The sequence below is a fragment of the Alligator mississippiensis genome, chromosome 2 (assembly GCF_030867095.1).
Source record: "Alligator mississippiensis isolate rAllMis1 chromosome 2, rAllMis1, whole genome shotgun sequence".
Classification (NCBI taxonomy): Eukaryota; Metazoa; Chordata; order Crocodylia; family Alligatoridae; genus Alligator; species Alligator mississippiensis.
The window spans coordinates 36,445,926-36,466,005 of NC_081825.1; the positions used below are offsets into that span (position 1 = coordinate 36,445,926).

The following is a 20,080-nucleotide window of genomic DNA, read 5'->3' on the forward strand; positions in this document are numbered from 1 at the left end:
TCTCTAGAGCAGACAGCACAACCCACCCCATGGCTGGAAAATATGCTGGGATGGTGGGGGACTGTGATTTAACTTGAGCTGGGAACAGGTCTGGGACAAATTTCATAAACCAATTTGACCCAAATCAGTTCTGTCTGATATACTACAGTCAACCAGGTTTATCATAAACCAGTTTTAGCCATTTTGAAACTGGTTTATGTGTACTGAGCTTCTGTTCTGTTACAGGTTTAAACCAGTTTCTGATCACTTAAACTAATTTATGTGTAACTTCTGTCCCTCGCCCAAGACTCTAAAGGTTCTTAGCGGTGAACTTACAAAAGCCTAAGTTCTGATTCTATTCCATGGGTAAATGAATGTTCACATAAAGAATTTATATGAAACATAGTTAAATAAGGTGGTGAATGCTGCATTCACAAGCATTCTCCTTTATCAAGAAGCATGATGAAAAAATCTTGAAATAAAATCCCTAAATTAAAGCATGAATATTAGGGCTGTGCAAAATTTCAGCAGCCGTTTTATTTCGGCCTGTTTCAGCGCCCAAAACACTGCATGCGAAACAAAATGGAAGGCTCCAAAACATCTCTGAAACAAAATGAAACCATCCAAAATGTTTCGGAAATGTTTTGGATGTTTCAAAATGTTTTGGAGGCAGGCTTGTGGGGAAACAAACTCAAAAGATGGAGGGGGAAGGATGGGGGCGGTGAAGGACTCCTCTTACATTGACATCTGTAGCTGGCCAGTGTCTGTAATCTGTCCCTAACGTCCTTTTCAATCCCAGGACTCTGGAGGAGGGATGGCAGCCTGCTGTCATCCCATGAACAGATCTGGGGGCCCACATCTCCCGAGAGGAGTCTGGCACGGCCCCGCAGCGCTCCCAGTGGGTGTGGGCCCCCGGATCTGCATATGGTGTTGCTGCTGGCTGGGGCCAGCGCCTGCACCTGAGTCTGCTTGGCACAATATATGCTGAGCACTGGAAAGAATCCAGTGCTGGTGCTGGCACCAGCTGGCAGTGGCAGCCTGCTGTCATCCCACACGCAGATCCGGGGGCCCACACACCCTGGGAAGGGACCGGCACAGCCCTGCAGCCCTGCTTTGAAAGTGCCAGGAGGCTGGGGCCGGGCAGGGCATCCATGGGGGTTCTCCCATGGCTCCCCCAGCCTGGGGAGAGGCAGGCACAGCCAGAGGAGCTGTGGGAGAACCTGCAGCTGCCCAACTATACCTGCTTCTCCCTGCCTGATCTGAATCGCAATCAGCCCCGAAACAGCATCCAAACTCTGAAACAGATACAGTGAGATAGAAACAGAACAGTGATCCGAAACACCAAAACGAATCACTGTTCTCTGAAACAGGCAAATCCGAAACCGAAACACAACATAGCCATTTCCCACAGTCCTAATATACAAGTTATTAACACTGTCATAGTTATAATGCTTTTATCTACCAACGAAAAATGCATTGGAATCCAGTGTAGACAGATGACTCATTATCCCAGGTTACTGCTGCAGTAGGTTGTAGGAAAGGTGGCAATAATTGTCCCAAATAACTGTGGAAAACTACGCCAATGAAAATACACCAGTGTATTTTTTTTAGTTCTTTTAAGGGGAGTTACATTATGCTTCTGCTCTGTTTAAACAAGCTGCAACCCCAGGCTTTCAGGTAGCTCTCCTTCTCAATAAAAATAAAAAGCATAACAGTGTACCTTTGCAAGTCTGTCATTTATTTATGAGAGTTTCATTTTCATCACTTATTAATTTAATTAATTAAAAATTGTTACATTATTTATTTTTCTTTTTTTTAATTTAATATGTTAAAAGTGTATCTTGTTTCACCAGTTAGATTCTGAAAATTCTTCTATCTAAAGAGAGTAGTGCTAAATTTAGGACGGTTGTATTGTGGGTCCCTGCAGCATGCTGCTTCAAAAACACTAGTGAGGCTGTGCAAGCAATTAAAGCCCTTGTGCACCTCTATTTATTTTTACTTCCTCTTCCCTCACCTTCCTTTCCGCCTGCCCCCCGCCATTATATACGATGCACAAATAGAGCATCAGGTGTGCAAGCTTGGAGGCCAAGCTGGGATTTTTTTTGAAAATTTGGCCATAATTTGCTTCATTTGTTTGGAAATCCTTTGTGAGTGCTGGTTCATTTACCAGACATGCACTGTATACCCTAAACCAGACTTTGTTCATAAGTTCTTTACTGACCTGCTTTACTATTCTGGCCACATGACTTCTCACTTTTTTGCTGTTATCCAGTATTTCCCTTCCTGGTGATGCTTTAAAGAATTGTTGAATTGAATGTTTCCTCCATGGATGGACTTCCTGCTTTATTTAATAAAATGTATTGAATAAAATTTTGCAATTTAGTCGAAAGAGGGATTTATTTTGTTTTGTTTAATTGCAAAATGCAAAGCAATTCTTCCTCTTTTCAAGCTCCCAAGGTGGTATCCCTTTAAGTCAACCAGATTTAGAATATAGTTTGGTTGGACAGAGGCTGATATCCCCACCAGCAAAACATCTATAATTTTTGCTAAGCTTCCAAAGGCTCTCAGATGTAGTTGCTAATGTCTCCACACAATATGGAAGCAGTTGGCTGAATTTACTAGAAAAGTTGTGTTGATTTTTACATTTTGCAGTTGGCAGATATGGCTTTATGGACATTTCAGTCTTCCCGATATGAAAGTGAGTTGGATCCTTGTCTAATATGAAGCAATTTAGACAAGGATGCTCCCACTCTAAGGAGAGGTTTGGATAAAATGACCCCTTTGGAACAATTGCACGCCTATTTTTGTATAATTTCTATGGTACTGTAAACCTAGTGGCATCCATCAGTGACCCCCGGCGATTCTCCCTCCAGCTCAATATACTATATATCAGAACCAGGAATACCAGGAGGATTCCACAGAGTTAACTAATGCCTAGCACATTTGACAGGAAATTTTACATATCAGTGTTAGTGGTAAAACAGGTTGGAGTACAATCTGCCCATAAGAACAACTAGTACAGGTTCAGTAAAGCACACAATGATTATTGTATATCAGTGCCAGTTCAGCTTTTATCTACACATCATGATGTATTGCCATTGAAATATTTCTGAAAGTATGAGGTCTGAAGGACTCCCAAATTTTGCCAGGCAAAACTGGTAAAGTGACTAATACTGAAACTTTTCTGTTCCTCGAGACCTCTGGAACATGAGTAAATAGAAAGTCCATCCTGAAATTGTTTTTAGGAGCTTTTGTCTGGGTACGTACCCGATGTGTCTGTTTCTGTGAGTATTGAGTTTTAGTAATATTCTCTAAGGACTTCTTAAAATTGCATATGATGAAGATTTCAAATATTTGCAATTCTGCAGCCAAGCAGTTTAATGCAGAATATGCTCTAAAGTGCATAAGTTCTATTTATTCCATATTTATGGGGAATAGGGTGTGGCTGTGTTGGTCTAAGGACTTAGGAAGATAAGGTTCTGTGGGTAAATCTAATATCCTTCATTAGACCAGCCCAAATACTTGTAAAATTCTTTGCAAACTTTCGAGTACAAATACCCTTCGTCAGGCTAAGGAAGCGTCTGCGCAGTAGCTCCACTGCACATTTTTTTGTGATGCTCACTGTGCAGTAACCTAATAACTGCACGGTAGTGTATTAACACGGTTTTTGACCGGCATGCTACTGAGTAGTGTTATTAGGCTACTGGGCAGTCAGCTTTTTGTGTAGATGCACCCACTATATGTTGGCCATATGTTGTATGAAAAATTGCTTCCTTTTACCATTTGTTTATTTCATAACCACTCCTTTGGGGAGGGGAAAAGGATCTGTTTTTGGTTTTGTTTCAATGCTGTAATGCTGTGGAATTTGTTTGAACTATGTTCAGTTACCATCATTTGTTGACTAAATAATATTATTGATGATTTCCCAGAGGACCATTGACCAGTCTGTGCCTAATGGTCACTGAATTATTAACTCATAGCACATTTTGTCAGGACTCTGTGGCATGGATGGTCTGTTTGGTTAAGACATTGCAGTTCTACAGGAAAAGGATATTATTAGCTGACTGGTAGTGCAGTGCCAGTGTTCTTTGGAGGGGTTTGAGTTGTTCTTTGGAAACATTTGTATAGCATCTGTCTGGATCTTGTTGACATGAATTTTCTAATGGCTAGGTCTGGATTTGCACAGCTATGTATTGAACATTATTTGTATGAATTTTCTTAGCTATTAACCCAGTACTCCAAGGTGAATACTACTGACACCTCAGTTGGGGTGGTATTGTAATAAAAAGTTGTTAATATTGAATTGAAAAAAGCAAGCTCTTTAACAACAGATGGTTGAGCAGTTTACAAGCTGGTGATGTGCTTCTTTTTTTCCACTTGGCTAGTCACGTATGCTTTCTTTTGAACAGCAAAAAAAATTTGGCCTTTCTTTAATTTTCACTTGCTGTTAATCTGTGAGCTGCTGCTTAATTTTTCTAATAGTTTAGTTTTCCTTTCAATTTAGAGAACAACTTTGTTAATATTTAAATTCACCAAGCAGAGACTAGGGTAGCAGGTAAAGTTAGGTCTAATGTTCTTGATATACAGCCTTTCATATTGTCAGAGACAGATACTCTTGCTGTGAGACTAAGCCATATGTGTGTTCTGCTCCTCTTCTTGTCTCGTGTTCCAGTCCTGTTGGCTCTCTCTCCTTCTCCTTCAATTTATACATCCATTAACAATTACAGAAAGAGTAATAAGCCATTATATTCTTCTGGCAGTTGCCTTTCTATATGGGCTGTTTCTGAAGCTTGTTGCACCCAGGAGACATGATGGGAAAGAGATAGTAAGCACACAAATGGACAACTGTGTATCAGAGTAGTATACCAGCTTCTCCGCATTCTTGCAGCAAAGGAGCACTTCCTCAGTGGTGATGGATTTTTGGAATCCCCTGACTACTTCCCTTTTCTTCCTTTCAGTATCCACTGCTGCTGCTTCTGTGATTACTCTGTCCTTCTTGCTAACCGGAGCAAAAGGCAAGGGGACACCCTTTCTAACTCAGGGCCCCCCCCTTATGGGCTCCTAAACACTGTATTGCAACTAGCTGTTTATTTTGAAATAGAAAACATTAATTGTAAGAAATAATGTGTGTATGGCTCGATAAGTGAGTGACTTTGAACTGGGGAAGCTGTTTTCCTAAGAATAGCAGAAAAAAATCAGAAGTGCAGCAATATTAATTTATTACTATTCAGGTATAGAATGTATTTAGATGTTAACAGTTAAAATCACAGAGACTGTTTTTCTGTAATAAGAGCTGAAATCAAGCCAACCATTGTCAAGGGCCTGCAGTATTCTCAATGAATTAACAATGTATATTGTGTTGCAGGTGAGCTGTGTGAAGAGAAATTAGATTTCTGTGCCCAAGACCTGAACCCTTGTCAACATGAATCAAAGTGCATCTTGACATCCAAGGGATACAAGTAAGCCTAAACTGTTGTCATAGTACAACAAAGACTGTATTCTTGTCATTCTCTTATCATATTCAATTTCTTTGTTGTTTTCAGTGTGAGTAAATGAATAGTCATGGTACATGTAAGTGTATACAAAAGACTGAACAGACACATGTGTTTCCATGTAGACCTATGTATTAAGATACAGATTCTCTATTGAATCTGGAAGTCTTTAGTAATGCCCTTAGCAGTGTAGATTAAATAAAAACAAGAATAGATAATTTTCGTTATTTTCTGTGACAATACACAGTCCTTTTGGTAACCAGGGCTATGAAAAGAATAATTAAGTTAAATTAAAGTGGGATTATTGTACTGCTCTGTGTGTAGTAATTGCAAAACAGGTTATTTGTAAAACACATTGGAAGCATTATAAAGGAAGTTCATCACCAGGAAGGCTAATCTTTAATTACATGACATCCCTATTATGGTTAATTACCATGTATGCTTTAAAAAGTGTTTCTAATAGAATTTAGATTAGTAAATTTCAGAAATTTACTGCTTTCCATTAATGTTCATGAGCACCTATTTTGTATGCTGTATTTATTGTGCCAAAATTAGCTTATGTTATTAAAATTGCCACCCTCCTACCTTTTACATGGTAGTTTATTTTAAAAGTGGCATACTTTATTTGAAAATATTCAAAAGTACATACATTAAATCTGATAGTTTAAACTGGAGCATGCTGTTAGAGTTGTTTTGATAAAAATTGTTGTGTACCATATTGATTTTTTTTTTATTGCCATATCAATAAAACTAGTATTGTTCATTGTATTTTACTGCATACTTCATAAATCTTTCATATTACACTTTGAGATTTTAAATCAGAAAGTGTGATACATGCACTAGCTGCACATGCATGAACTCACTTACTCAGCTTTTTAGCATTTTAATAGTGCTTTATATTGTTTTTTTCCCATCGTTTATTTATCCCTTTTGTCTAACAAAAATGGAGAAACATTTTATCCATGTACTTAGAAAGTTATGTAGATACTTCAATTTATACTTTGTGCTTTCAAATGACTTTTAGGCAGCAAAAGTCTGAGACTATCAGCAAAATCACTAATGTGATCACTAGATCTGATAGAGTTAATAAGGACTTTAACAGTAAAAAAAGATGTAAAATTAAGTTTTAGAAAGGAGCTTTGATGAACGTATGTACTGTAATTTTTTTCCCTTTGATTTTTCAGATCATTCTTAATTTTCTCTCAATTTAGTATATTCAGTTTTCCTTGGAGAAATCTCATTAACGTTAGGGATTAACATTGCATGGACAAAGAACTGCTGCTAACCACTTTTAACTCAGTGATATTTGATGGGGGAGGAGTTTGTTACTGTAAAATAAAAGATAATCATAGTGATGCCAGAGTAAGTTCATAGGATACTAAGGTGTTTCTTTTCAATTTTGTTAGTTGAAATTTAAGTGAAAAAACAGTTTCTTTTGATCACTCTCACAGTACAGTGTTGTTCCATTTACTATTATGCACTAACAGACAAACACTATACTGCACTTGAATACAAATACAAAATACCATTTGTCCTGACCCACCAACTTGGATCAACATATTTGCTTATTGGTAATGGGTGTACATTACTCATAAATTCCAGAGACAACTTTCAGAGTGATTCAGGGTGGCCTCAGGATTTAAACAATGAATATTTGATACAACGTCAGAAAATCAGTGAGCACAATGTAAGAGGCAAACCTGTATTCATTACCACATCAGAGTCTACATGTAAAATGATTAATCGTATATGTAGTCTTTCAACACCTCACTAAATTTATGTTTTAATACCACTTTTCTATTGAAATGTAATTTGAAAATAAGAAAAAGAGATCTTTTATCTTTTCCACTAACTGGAGTTGCATGTAGTAAGTATTTAAAAATATATTAATTCTTTGGCATTTCTTAAGTGCATCGTTTTATTAAAAAAGGCATGGAGTTAACAATTGTACTTTCCTGTTTAATAGATGTGACTGCACACCTGGATTTATAGGTGAGCATTGTGATATTGACTTTGATGACTGCCAAGACAACAAGTGTAAAAATGGAGCCCAGTGCACTGATGCAGTAAATGGATATACTTGTATTTGCCCAGAAGGATACAGGTAAGAGAGACTTGAGAGAGGACCAATATTTATATGCTTCTCAGGCTAGACATGATTTTCTCTAAAGTACTGGCTTTTATATTTATCTTTAGTGGCCTCTTTTGTGAGTTTTCACCACCAATGGTTCTGCCTCGCACAAGTCCTTGTGATAATTATGAGTGTCAGAATGGAGCCCAGTGCATCATAAAAGAAAATGAACCAATTTGTCAGTGTTTGTCAGGATATCAGGGAGAGAAATGTGAAAAGCTGGTCAGCATAAACTTTGTGAACAAAGAATCCTACCTGCAAATTCCTTCAGCCAAGATCCATCCCCAGACCAATATCACGCTACAGGTAAGATGGAGTACAATAGCTCTTACTGAACTAGAGTTTTTGTTATTTTCTTTTCTGTACACAAGTGCAAGTTAGCTTGGATCAAAGTTATTATATACAAAAATAAGTAAAACAAAAGTTTGAATTAGGTCACTTGATCTTTAGACCTTCCCTATAGAGAGCTCGTAGAGCCATTTAGAGAAATGTCTATTATCTTTACAACTGATTTAATTACTGGTAGAAAAAAAAATTCCTCACCCATAATTAAGAGTTTTAGAGAAAAAAAAAAGAAATATTATTAATAAGATTGCAACTGAGCATGAAATTCATTTTACATTTTAGTTTTATTTGGAATACACATTTATGTTTAGATGCATTTACTTTTTCACCAGATTGCTACAGATGAAGACAGTGGCATCCTTCTGTACAAAGGTGACAAAGATCACATAGCAATGGAATTGTACCGTGGTCGAGTGAGGGTCAGTTATGACACAGGATTGTATCCAGCATCTGCCATTTATAGGTGAGCTGAAGGGAATATTTTTTTTGACAAAAATGTAATGTCAAACTTTATGAAATTGAAATGTTGTTACTGAAGCAAATAATTTGAATAGGAAAAATTTCTATAGAGGCTATAGATTTTCCTAATTTGAAGCTAGTAAAAGATAGATTTCAGCAGGATATTTACAGTTCTGTTTTATCAGAACACACACTTAGCCTTTTCTCTTACTTTCCCCAGAAAGAATTACCAAGCCTGTAGCATATTCAAAAATGCACAGATGCAGTGAATCTGTGTAGACAAAAGTGAAAATGCAATTTCTCTGTTTCCTCCATGTCTGATGGTCCTTACTTGTGGTACTTTCCCCATCAAGAGCAACCAGAGGAAAAGGAGGACTAAGGCCAACCCTGAACAAAACCTCCACTCTGCCTCCAAACCTGCACAGAGGCACATTGCACACCTCCTTTAGGCACAAATCTTGCACGGGATTTTTAGGTTTTAAACACAATTTCTCTCACTTTCATTGGTGTTGTTTTTGTTGATACCATCAAAAACATAATATTCTGAATTTCTAAGAAATGTTAATGGAGCAGTGCTTTGCCCCCATCTTTCCTCCAAATTCATAGAGCTGGCCAGTTGAAGTAAAAGGCCAAGAGGGGTGCAGACAGAAGTGATGTAATCCAGCCCCTGAAAGCCCCATGTTACAGCTGTGTCACAACACACATGCAGAGCTGCAGACATTTTTAAAATGCCTGATTGCATGAAGAATTATCCCTGGTTAAATCAGGTATTACATTAAGGCACTCAAAAGCAGAGCACCAGAACTAGTATTCCCTCCATGGTTAATTTTTTACACGGTTAAATTTTTTACATGCCCAGCCCCATCCCCCTGGATGTTGGGAGGAGGGGGGGGGAAGAGCTGCTGAATGACCTGCTCTGGGGAGGAGAAGGTGGGGAATGGGGGCCCCTCCCCTCACAGCCCCTCCGCCCCCCCCCCAGCTACTTCTGCGGAGGTATTGGGGGAAGCTGTGTCATGTTAAATCAGGGCTGGCTCCGTTCCACCCTGCCCCCCAGCTCAGCCCAGAAAGCTGGCCATTCCTGGCTGCTGAATGGCCAGACCTGAGGGGTAGGGGGAGGGAATGGAGCCCCCTCACCTCAGAGGCCTGACCCATTCCCCTCCAATGCCCCAGTCGGGGTACCTGGGGAGGAGGAACACAAGGTGAGGGGGCCCATTCCTCATGCCCTCTCCCTCACCAGCTCTGGCCATTCAGCAGCTGGGAACTCCCTCTCATCTCCCCTCCCCCTCCCTTACTGACAGCCCAGGAGCCTGGGTGGGGAGGCAAGGCTGAGAAAAGGGGCAGTTCAGCAGCATCCTGGGAGGCTGCTGGAGCACTCCACCTGCTGGCCTGGGACGGCGCAGGCTGGTTCCAGCCTCCTCTTCCTCGCTCCCCGCCCACAAGTTAGAGACATTGGATCTCTAACTCATGGCACTTTATGTAAAGTACCATGAGTAAAGAGTGCCTGCACTCGAGATATCGTCATTGCTTGATTCCAACTGCTACAATGTGGAAAATTCTCACAGGCGAAGGTGAAGATCCCAGCTGGTTCTTAGGTTAGGCCCATACCAAACCAATTCATCATCTTAGGGGGAATTTCTCCCTGCTTAGACCAGGCAAACAAGCAGCAGCTTGGAATCCTGGATAAGATTTTCAAAGCCCTTTTCCTAACACACTGGCCCAAATCCAGCCCCACTTTTAAAAAGGTCAGTAGGACTAAGGTAGCTTACTTTAGATGTATACATAACATTTTAGGCAACATATTAATTTTAGATCCTACATCTTCCCCAAGAGACTTGTAACTCTCTGTAAGTCACAAAAATCGCAAAACAGAAGAAAAAACAGAACCCTTGCACCTTTTATCTTTGTAGCCTAGTGGTTAGGGAACTTGCCCAGAGAGGTGAAAACATGTTATAGGCCCTTCTCACTCAGAGAGAGTTTGAACCTATGACTGCTTGCAGACATTAAAAAAAAAAAAGAAAAAAAAAGAAATGTGCTTTATTGGAAAAAGCAGTGCATTAATTCAACCTGGTTCTGCAGTGTCTGTATAGATTGGTTGCTTCAGTGGGACTTTTTGCGACTTTTATCAAATGCTGAATCAGTCAGCTATTAGATAAAAGTGCCAAAAGGCCCCACTAAAGTGCTTGATCTCTACAGATGTCGGGTGAGCCGGGTCCAACTAATGTGCTGCCTCTTCTGAGCATGCACTGGGCTCGGTGTAGGAGTGCGCCAAGTTTAAAATAAAGTGCTGTTTGTTTGTTTTGGTTTTTTTAATATCTGTAAGCAGCCTATATGTATCCCAACTTCAGCAGCTCTTCTGTGTTCCTGTCAACAGAAAAGTTAATCATGGCTTTTCTGAGACTAATATTTCAGGGACTCTTTAAAATGTATGTGCCTTTTTGGGGGAGCGAGATCACTGCTGTGTATACATGATCAGAATGCATCCTCAGAAGGGCAAGTTGAGTTGTGCAAGTGGCAGAAAAAGCCATTTACAAGGTTAATATTGTACACATAAGGCAGAGTTGGATTTGAACCAGCCCCTCTAGTGCTTCCAAAAAGGAAGAACAAAAGGGGTGTGAGCCCAACTAAAGCAAATGCATTTACATTTGAAGTATTTCTTATGAGCTCTTCTCTTTGCAGTATTCACCCAGGTGTATTGATGGTCATTATGGCTATGTTTATGTTCAGTGTGGAATCCAAGATATTTGATAGAAATTGTGGAAGCTGTGCCTGTTATGCATTCTGATGGGGATATTTTGTTTAAAATAAATTACCTTTACAAATGATTGCCTTCAAATGGCAATATAGAATCAAAAGCTTAAATGTATATCCTGGGGAAATAATGTTAGCTCTGTTAGGTAATATAAAACCAAGAGAATTTGGTTTGGATGAATTACTATAAATTCATATGCCTTTCATGGAAAAAAAACTGTCTTTATAAAGTGTACTGTTTTCTTTTAGATAAAAATTAGCACGTATATACAATGAGCATTTTAAAATTGTTTCTGTTCTTTGATATGACTTATTTTATGACCCTTTGTTTACAGTTCTGATGAAATAATAATGTAATTCTAATATTTACATTTGAAACATGCACATTTGACTGAATTTAGTAAGAATAGGCTTAAAGTTAGCAAAGAAACAAGGCAAGCTTTACAAATATGATTGCTAGAACTGGATGGAACTTTTTTTTCTGAGTGTACAGTTGGGAAAAAAATCTCATAATTCTCTCTGGAATACTTCTAAAAAGAAACTGTGTTCTGGTCCTTGTACTAGTAATAGTGGTTATTTCCCTTCATTTTATATATATTGAGTTTACCAGGTATCTCTGGAAAGCTGTCAAAAACTCAGATTGCATATAATTTCTGATTAGTTGTACTCCTGTTTGCTTAAAACATCTGAGCCATCAACTGTAACTGTTCCCATATTAAAAATATGCATCTTCCTCTCATCTATTGTATACATTTAATGAAGAATTATTGCCCTATGTTGTGCAATTCAGTTTTTCAGAGAAAGAGAAGTTTTGAAGCCAACACTCGAAGATGTTGGTTGCCAACAGAATTAACTTTTGAAATGTTTCCAAGTTCTCTTTGGGTAGGGGATGCACATACAGTCCCTGTGGTACCCCCTAGCTAGAACACTATAAAATTGCCATAGCTGTATACAGACAAAGCTCTCCAGCCAGGAAGCACTGCAAGAGATGTAGGATATGTTTCCTTTGTCATCTGTGAGCTCCCTCTAAAGCGTGCTCTCCTGCCATTGTCAGAGATGGGATACTAGGCAATATGAACTATTGGTCTCACCCAGTATGGCATTTCTTATGCTCTTATGAAGCTTCAGTGATCCATGGCTGCACTCCTTCCATGGGAATGGGAAATGGAGGGGACAGGAAAGCAGAGGGTGCCAGAGTGGAGCAATAAGCAGGAGGGATTCTGACACTTCCTTTCCTTCTCTTCCCCCAATGGCAGAGGGCAGGGAGGCAAGCAGAGCACTATGGGATAGTGCAGGACCCTGTCACCATACACACATAACAAAGTGAAACCTTTCAAAGTAACAGCTTTCCCTCGCTTTTTGTGTGTTCTGTATGCATGAATTCACTCCTATGCAATGTTCCTTTTTATACCAAAAATTAATTATATGCAAGGTAAATTCACTCTTATGCTATTGGTGTGGTGCAAACCCACAGTCAGCTGCATTGTGGGGGTGATGCACACCAAAATATAGTCTCCATTGTGGATCTGTACTCCTCATTCATTGTCTGTGACACATGTTTCTGTAGTTGCCATCTCCATTATGGCTTCTAAGCATCTCGCTAGCATATCTCATACCCCTCTTCCTGGTCCGTCAATGAAATGCAAGAGAACTTCACTAACACTGGAGACAAAACTGGAGATTGTGAACCGTGCAGAAGCTGGTAAGGGGCCAGAAATGTGGTAGAAATGAGTCTGGGGGTCAGTACAGTCGAGGTCTTGGAACATATCCCTATTTGTTATGTTGTAAAGTGGGTTCCCTTTATGCAAATTTGAGTTATGCACCGTTTTCCAGGAATGCATTTACAGCATAAAGTGAGGGAAACCTGTAGTATCTCATTTTAAAGAGATACTATTTTGGAATGCTTCAGCTACTTTTTGGACTATTTCAAAGTCCATGTACATTGTCACAGCTGGCCCATTATAATGTTTCAAAGGCATTTGAAACATTTCAGTTGTGACTCTTGCCCACAACATTTCAGTAAAGTAGTTAAAATAGTGCATTATAATAGTATGAATAATAATAATATTGCCAGCAATTTGCTTACTAGTCTCAGTTGTCTTCCTGTTCCTCAGTTCTGTATTCTCTCTCTTTGCATATCCTTTTTTACACCCCACTGGCCCTCAATCTACACTTTGCACAGAGTCTCAGGTTCCCCTTGGCATCTAATCTAATCTCACTCTCCCTACCCACTTCTGATTTCCTTCCTCTGTTTCTCTATCCTGTCTCCAAGGCCCAGTTTCCCTTTCTCCCCCTGTCAGCCTCCAATCTAATTTTCATCACACCCACATCTTTGTCTCAGTTTGCTGCCTCTGTTCATCTCCCCTCCAGCCCCATAAGCCTGACTCTGGTCCAGTTTATGGGGCTGCATATGAATTAAGCAGATTCCTTCTCTATGATACCTGGATCTTGATAGTGAATCACAGAGGTCGAAGAAGAGAGAGTTTCCTTGAACTTAGTTCATATTCCTGGACCAGATCTAGAACATCCCATACCAGCCCTGACCTCCCACTTAAGGGAAAGTCCCGCTCAGCCATGGTTTGGAGCATACCAATGTGACTGTAGTCGTTGGGAATTCTTGCAGCTGAGGATGAGCCAACTGACACTTTTCAGAAGCTAATAACGTGGAAAATATGACTGGAATTTCAATGTGATGACAAATCACAGGTCCCTGACACAAACCCAACACCCTGCTAAGTTTCAAATCCACATTCAGAAGCTTTAAGGGATGCCAGAGCTAGTCTTTCAAAGAACAGGGTGCCAGAATTTTTAAACATGGACAAAAATGTGTATTTTCTGAAGCCTTCTTTTCAGAAACAATAAAACTCTTTTGGCAAAAGTTTTCCAGAAGACTTTAGCTTAAGGCAGACAGCCAGCATGAGAAACTTGAGCTCAAGCAGTTGAAGTTGTTCAAAATTATAAGCTACTGACAGCAGGGTGAGAAGAGGGGAAGTGTTGTGCCATTGTAAAAATAGGCAGTGTCACTAGCCTTGCCTATAGTAAATGTACATTTACACACACACTCAAGTATTTCATATACACATTTTTAGTAGAGAATGGGTATACTATAATGACACCCATTTTTTGCAGATGGTGACAGGATCTTTACCAGCCGAAAAAAAACAGCCTGCCGATCTGTCCTTTATGAGCCAGAGGTGCCTGCCTGTTCACAAACCCTTGTTCCCCACTGCACCTCCTTTCTTATCTGCCATGTGTTTCAGTTCGGGAGGCCAGTAGCAGAGATTGGGTGCTCTCCCTTGGCATAGTGTTTGCTGGGCTTCTCCCTCTTCTTCCTCTGTCCTGAACTTGTGGGCAATTCTCCCTCTCAGGTCCATTTCTGTATCTCCTTCCTTGATTTTCAAACCTTGCACCTGTAAACTTTGTTGGGGTCTCAGCCTGGCTTTAACCCCTTCTCTCTGGCTGGGGCTGTTAGCTCAAGGTCCACTGTTCTGGTCCTGGCTCCTAGGCCTGAGACCCATCTCTGCCCTTCTCGGGCATTGTTCTGGCTCTGGATCCTCAGGCCCTGTCTCCAGCCCTCCTAGGGCACCACTGGGACCTCCACCTGCCCAATTATCCCAAGCCCAAACCACGGGTTTAGTTCATAAACAAAGAAAACAAACAAACAAAAAAAGAGCTACGTGTCCACTTAGCAACAGAAAGTCCCAGCTTCTGGTAAGATGCACAAACAAATGGAAATAAAAAGTAGTATTCTTTCCAATGATAGTCTCTCTCTCTGGGCAGTAAAGCCTCACCAGTAGGTTGCTTTTCCTTCCTAGGAAGTGTGTGTGTCTCTCTCTGTTTCCCTGCAGGTAGGTTGCCATGCTCCTGCTTCATGAACTCCAAGCTGCAGCTTCCCCCACCTTTCTCCACAGACTCTGACTCCAGTCCCTCTCAGATGCTCTTCCCTCCCCCCTTTCTGGTCCTGTGGTTGGGGTTTAGGTATCCAGGTGTATCTTCTCCCTCTCCTGGGGCTCAACTCCAGGCACCTGTGAATGAGCCACTAATCACTAAATCTGTGAGCCATTACACTACCCACTGTTGCATCTTTAAAGAGACTGGCCCTCCTTTCCTAGCCTCTATCTCTCTCTCACTTCTCAGACCCTCTTGTCTCTTCCTCTCCGTCTCTCTCTTTCCCCTATGTTCAGTAACAGGGTGAGGTTGCCTGTTACATATCCCCCTGGCTTTTTTCTGTTGCAGGGCAGGCAGGTGTTTGAAGTTCTGCTTCGTTTTCCTTGTACCATCTTGAAAAAAAAAATCATTTTCACATTTTTCCTCCCTGGATGGTATTCCATAGTAAAGCAATAGGGCTGTAAGCTTAAATACCAGTGTATAAGTATAGTACTATCTGTCTTCATCTGTTGTAGCCACTGAAGGGAGCTATGACCTGTAACCACTGTAAAGTGCCACTGGAGCAGGTAATATCTTCATGTTTCTATGACTCACTTGATTGCTGGGCATTCCCTTCTGATCATCACATACACCTTCTCACGAGGGTTTAATTTTAGATTACTATATACCACCAGTCTTTCTTCATCACCCTCCTTTTGGGTCAGCACCACAGCCACTGTCCCATCTCAGGCATCAGTCTGCACAATGAATGGTTTTGAGAAGTTGGTGCATACAGGCTGCTGAACAGCAAAGGGCTCTCTTTATCTCAGAATGATTTCTCCACTTCTGGTATTCACTATGCTTTTATAGGGGCTCTCACCCACCCATATAAGTTCTGTTAATGGTGCCATGAGTTCCAAAAAGGAGGGCATGCACGTGCAGTAGTAATTTGCTAGGCCCAGAAACACCCTCACTTGCTTTTTGTTTTTCAGGGAGAGAGCATATCTACCATTTCCCAACCTGAAATCCTAGGTAATACATTTCCTTGTTCCCAGTCACACATTTTCTGGGATTGGCTGTAAGTCTTACCTTCTGAAGTTCTTGCTTGAATGGCTCTGAGGTATTCTTCCCAAGTGGTTGTAAATATGATCACATCATCAATATACACGACCACATACTCCCAGTGTGGTCATTGTATCCTGCCCATTGGTCACTGAAAAGTTGGTGGCCCCATTTAACACAGATGGCATGTGCTGGAATTGATTAAGCCCCCGCAGAGTGGCAAAGACAGTCTTTGGTCCTCTGAGCTAAGGGGTATTTGCCAAGAGCCCTTTGTAAAGCCAAGAGTCAATACATACCACACCCGTCCAATACGCTTCAACATTTCATCCACCCAGGGCATCAGATAATCATTGAATTTTGCTAGCCATTGACCTTACAGAAATCTATGCATCGCCAAAGGCTCCCATCTGGTTTTGGCATGGCCACTAGGGGACTCCTCCACTCACTATGGAATTCTTGGTTGATTTCCTGCTTTCACATGCATCTACCACCTCTTTTATTTTCTCCTGAAGTCAATGTGGGATCTTTCTCTATGCCTGTCTTACCACTTGTCCAGGGGATGTTAATATATGATGAATCTTTCTCTTGGCTTCTCTGGAGCATCTTGGAAGTCCCCTACTAACCTGGCTGCTTGTACCCATTTTTGCTGGTTAGCTGAACCCCTAACTGCACCATCTTCCAATCTCTGGCTTCTTCTAGGAATGGTTCTAATTCCAGTTCATCTGGGTACAGCATAACACATAAAGCTTCTCTTGCCTTCCAAGGTTTCAGAAGATTTGTGTGTTATATTTGCTTAGTTTTCAGTCTATCTGGCTGGTATCCTTATAGTCTACTGGTCTGACATGGCATATGACTTCATAGGTCCTTTGTCATTGTGCCAATAATTTGAGTCCTGGTTGGACAACAGGACCAGGACTTTATGTCCAGCTTCAAGCCTCCATTCCTGAACCTTTCTATTATATTGTTTCTTGACATATTTGTGCTTCCTGCAACTGTTCTTGAGTCTGCTTCCCCATTTATCCTAGCTCTTCTCTGAGCTGCAGTATGGGGTTTGTCAGGCTGTGCTTCCCAGCCCTCTTTAATCAAATCCAGTATTTACTTGGATTGGCGTTCATACAATACAATAGCTCAAATGGCAAGAAACTCATTAAAGACTGGGGGGCTTCCTAAACTGCAAACAGTGGCCAGCATCTGCTCTCAGTGTTGGAATGCCTCAGTCACTGAATTTCCTTATCATATTTTTCAGTCTGGTTAAAGCATTTCACTAACCATTTGTGGGTGGTATACAGAGGTCCTTAGGGTTAGGTACAGACAGTCAAAAAGCCTGAGGCTGAATCAATTCAGTCTTTGCAGGTTAATCTAAACTGCGCAGATTAAATTGAAACAAGTGAACCCACATTATCTTTGATTCAGGAAATGCAGCCACATGCCTGCAGTGGCTCAGGCCAGAAGCCAGGGGGAGTGCTAGAGCATGGTTCTCTGGCTGTGTGTTCACTTCCTTTTCTGCTGGCCACTGGATTAGCACTATTTTGGTAGCAAGCAAAGAGTAATAGTGAAATCAGGCATGCAGAAACACTTTTTCCAGTGATCACTGTATTAAGTAGGAGAAAAATATAAAAATCAGCTGTATCTAGTCCACACTGGTAACTATGCTGTTGCTAGCACCAGTGGATCTGTCTCAGTGTGATATGAAGGTGGGAAGCATGTCTGTAAATCCTAGAGGTAGATTTAACCTCAGCCCCAAATTGCTTAGAAGTACAGATTCAGGTGTCACTGGGGTGAACTCAGGTTTTTTATTATTATTTTCAAGATAAATAAATTGACTGCTAGGTAGCACAATTTTGTTTCAATTAAGATATTAGACCACTGGTACTACTCATCTGCATGGCAACTCATGTTGTGTTGGAACTTTTTAGTGACAATAGAGTTTAACACTTGGTTAGAATTTCCCTTCTTCCTGTTGGTGTCCCAAATGTCTTAGGAAGCTGTATTTGTAGAGTTACAAATTATTTTGGGAATACTTCAGACCAAAATATGTTCTTTGATATGCCACATATTATAGTTGCAATTACAGTGTACTACAGAAACAGTAAGACAATGAATTAACTGTGAGGAATAGGTGCACCTTTTTACTTGAAATCTACTGGCCATTTCTGAAGAAGTTCTGTTCCGAAACTATATCCTGTTTAAAAGACAAAAGAACATGGAAAGCATGACCAAAGTTTCTACAGTTTTCAAATTAGTATTGCTGTTTGTGTTGCAGTGTTGAGACAATCAATGACGGGAATTTTCACATAGTGGAGCTGCTAGCCATGGATCAGATTCTGTCTCTCTCTATTGATGGAGGAAGCCCCAAGATCATTACCAACTTGTCTAAGCAATCTACTTTGAATTTTGACTCTCCACTTTATGTAGGAGGTAGGAGAACAATTTAATTTACTATTATATATGTTTTAGCAAATGTACTTATGTTGTTGCGCTAATAAAGCACAGTAAAAGCTCACTTTGTTTAATTAATTCCCAAACATGAAGCTCAATCAGTTAATCTCAGTAGTTTCAATTTTGAGTGCAATGTGTCTGTGACAGTCTAAAAGTGAATCAAGTACTTTTACAAGAAAGGTTTTAGATGAAGAACCAGATACTCTCTAGTAGATTTTAGCTGTTGTTCCCTATCAATAGGGAGAAATGATATATTATACAATTTTATTTTTATTTGGTTTTTTACACAGGGCTAAAGAAGTGCATAGCATTCTATAGACAAACAAGGGCAAGAGACAAAGAACTTGATTACTGCTTCGCCTACTGAATAGTCATTTGTGGCTATGTAAATGGATTTAAAAATACTTCCATCCTTGTTTGATAGAGCTTTATATCTGCTTTACACTGTGTGTATATACAAGTTGACAGTATGCAAGGGAGTGGAGTACCTACAGTGTCTGGTCTAAAAAGCTTATAGTTGAGGATAAATAAATCTACACTGTGGGAGAAGTATGTCTGCAAAAGGCATTTCTGAGCACTCCCCACCCACCTGCTCCCACTCACACATTCCAAACCCAGAAATGTGATGGTGAAGCCTCTCCAGAAACATCCCCCATTTGCTGCTGTTGAGACCTCAAACTCTGGTGTGCTGTAATACAACACCCAGATCTTTTTCGGCAATGTTACTGCCAAGCCAGTTATCCCATGTTCTGTATTTAAACTTCTTATTTTTCTTGCCTGTGCTGTACCTTACAGTTGTACCTGTTCAATTTCATTTTGTCATCTATGATCAAATTTACAGGCAACACAAAACAGGGACAGGATATAAACACCTTGGTGGATAGAATTAACATTCAAATTGATCTGGATAAATAAGAATTTGACTAATGTGTTTTTTATCCTTGTATCCAAGTCACTGATTAAAAACTTGAAGCAGCACTAGATGCAGAAAAGATCATGGTGAAACCCCCACTTAGACCTCCTGCCAGCCTGACAGTAAATATTTATAGTTACTCTTGCTTATGGTTATTCAGCCAATTACAGTATATATAACCACCTAATGGTAATCCTGCTTAGCCTACATTTTCCAGCTCCTGTATGAGAATGGAATGTTGTTCATGGTGCTTAGTAAAGTCTAGGTATTTTATGCCCAACTTGGTCCCATACTGGTTACTCTGTGAAGAAAAGACTGAACATGTGTTTGGCATGATTGGTTTTTAAATATTTTAGCTAGTTGTGAATGCCCCATCATCCTCCAGATAATTACAAAATTGTTTTATAATTTACTTAAGTACAGGGGTGGGGCTGTGGGCAGATGTGGATCAGTATTCAGGAGTGGGAGGGATGGGTGAAACTGGGATCATGGGGCCAGGTCACCAGGCGGTAATAGCTCTGGCCTGGAGCCTGCTCCCTATATGCCCCTGCCCTCTGAAGGGGCTATGGGTTGTGTGTGGAGAGGGGTGTGGGGATGTGTGCGTGAGCGGGGTGGGGCTGCCTGGGCACTAGGTCTCGGGAGCCT

The 20,080-nt window shown here is 40.5% G+C and overlaps 1 protein-coding gene across 3 annotated transcripts in view; it reads left to right on the forward strand.

Annotated features, from left to right (window-relative positions):
- The window catches only part of SLIT2 (slit guidance ligand 2), a 464,358-nt gene that overhangs the window by 435,699 nt on the left and 8,579 nt on the right, over positions 1 to 20,080 (forward strand). For all 3 annotated transcript variants that reach the window (XM_059721607.1, XM_059721606.1, XM_059721608.1), the window contains exons 29-33: positions 5,345 to 5,438; positions 7,438 to 7,575; positions 7,668 to 7,908; positions 8,280 to 8,410; positions 18,347 to 18,501. In XM_059721607.1, coding sequence (XP_059577590.1) covers positions 5,345 to 5,438; positions 7,438 to 7,575; positions 7,668 to 7,908; positions 8,280 to 8,410; positions 18,347 to 18,501 — 759 coding nt within the window. The remainder of the gene's footprint in view (positions 1 to 5,344; positions 5,439 to 7,437; positions 7,576 to 7,667; positions 7,909 to 8,279; positions 8,411 to 18,346; positions 18,502 to 20,080) is intronic.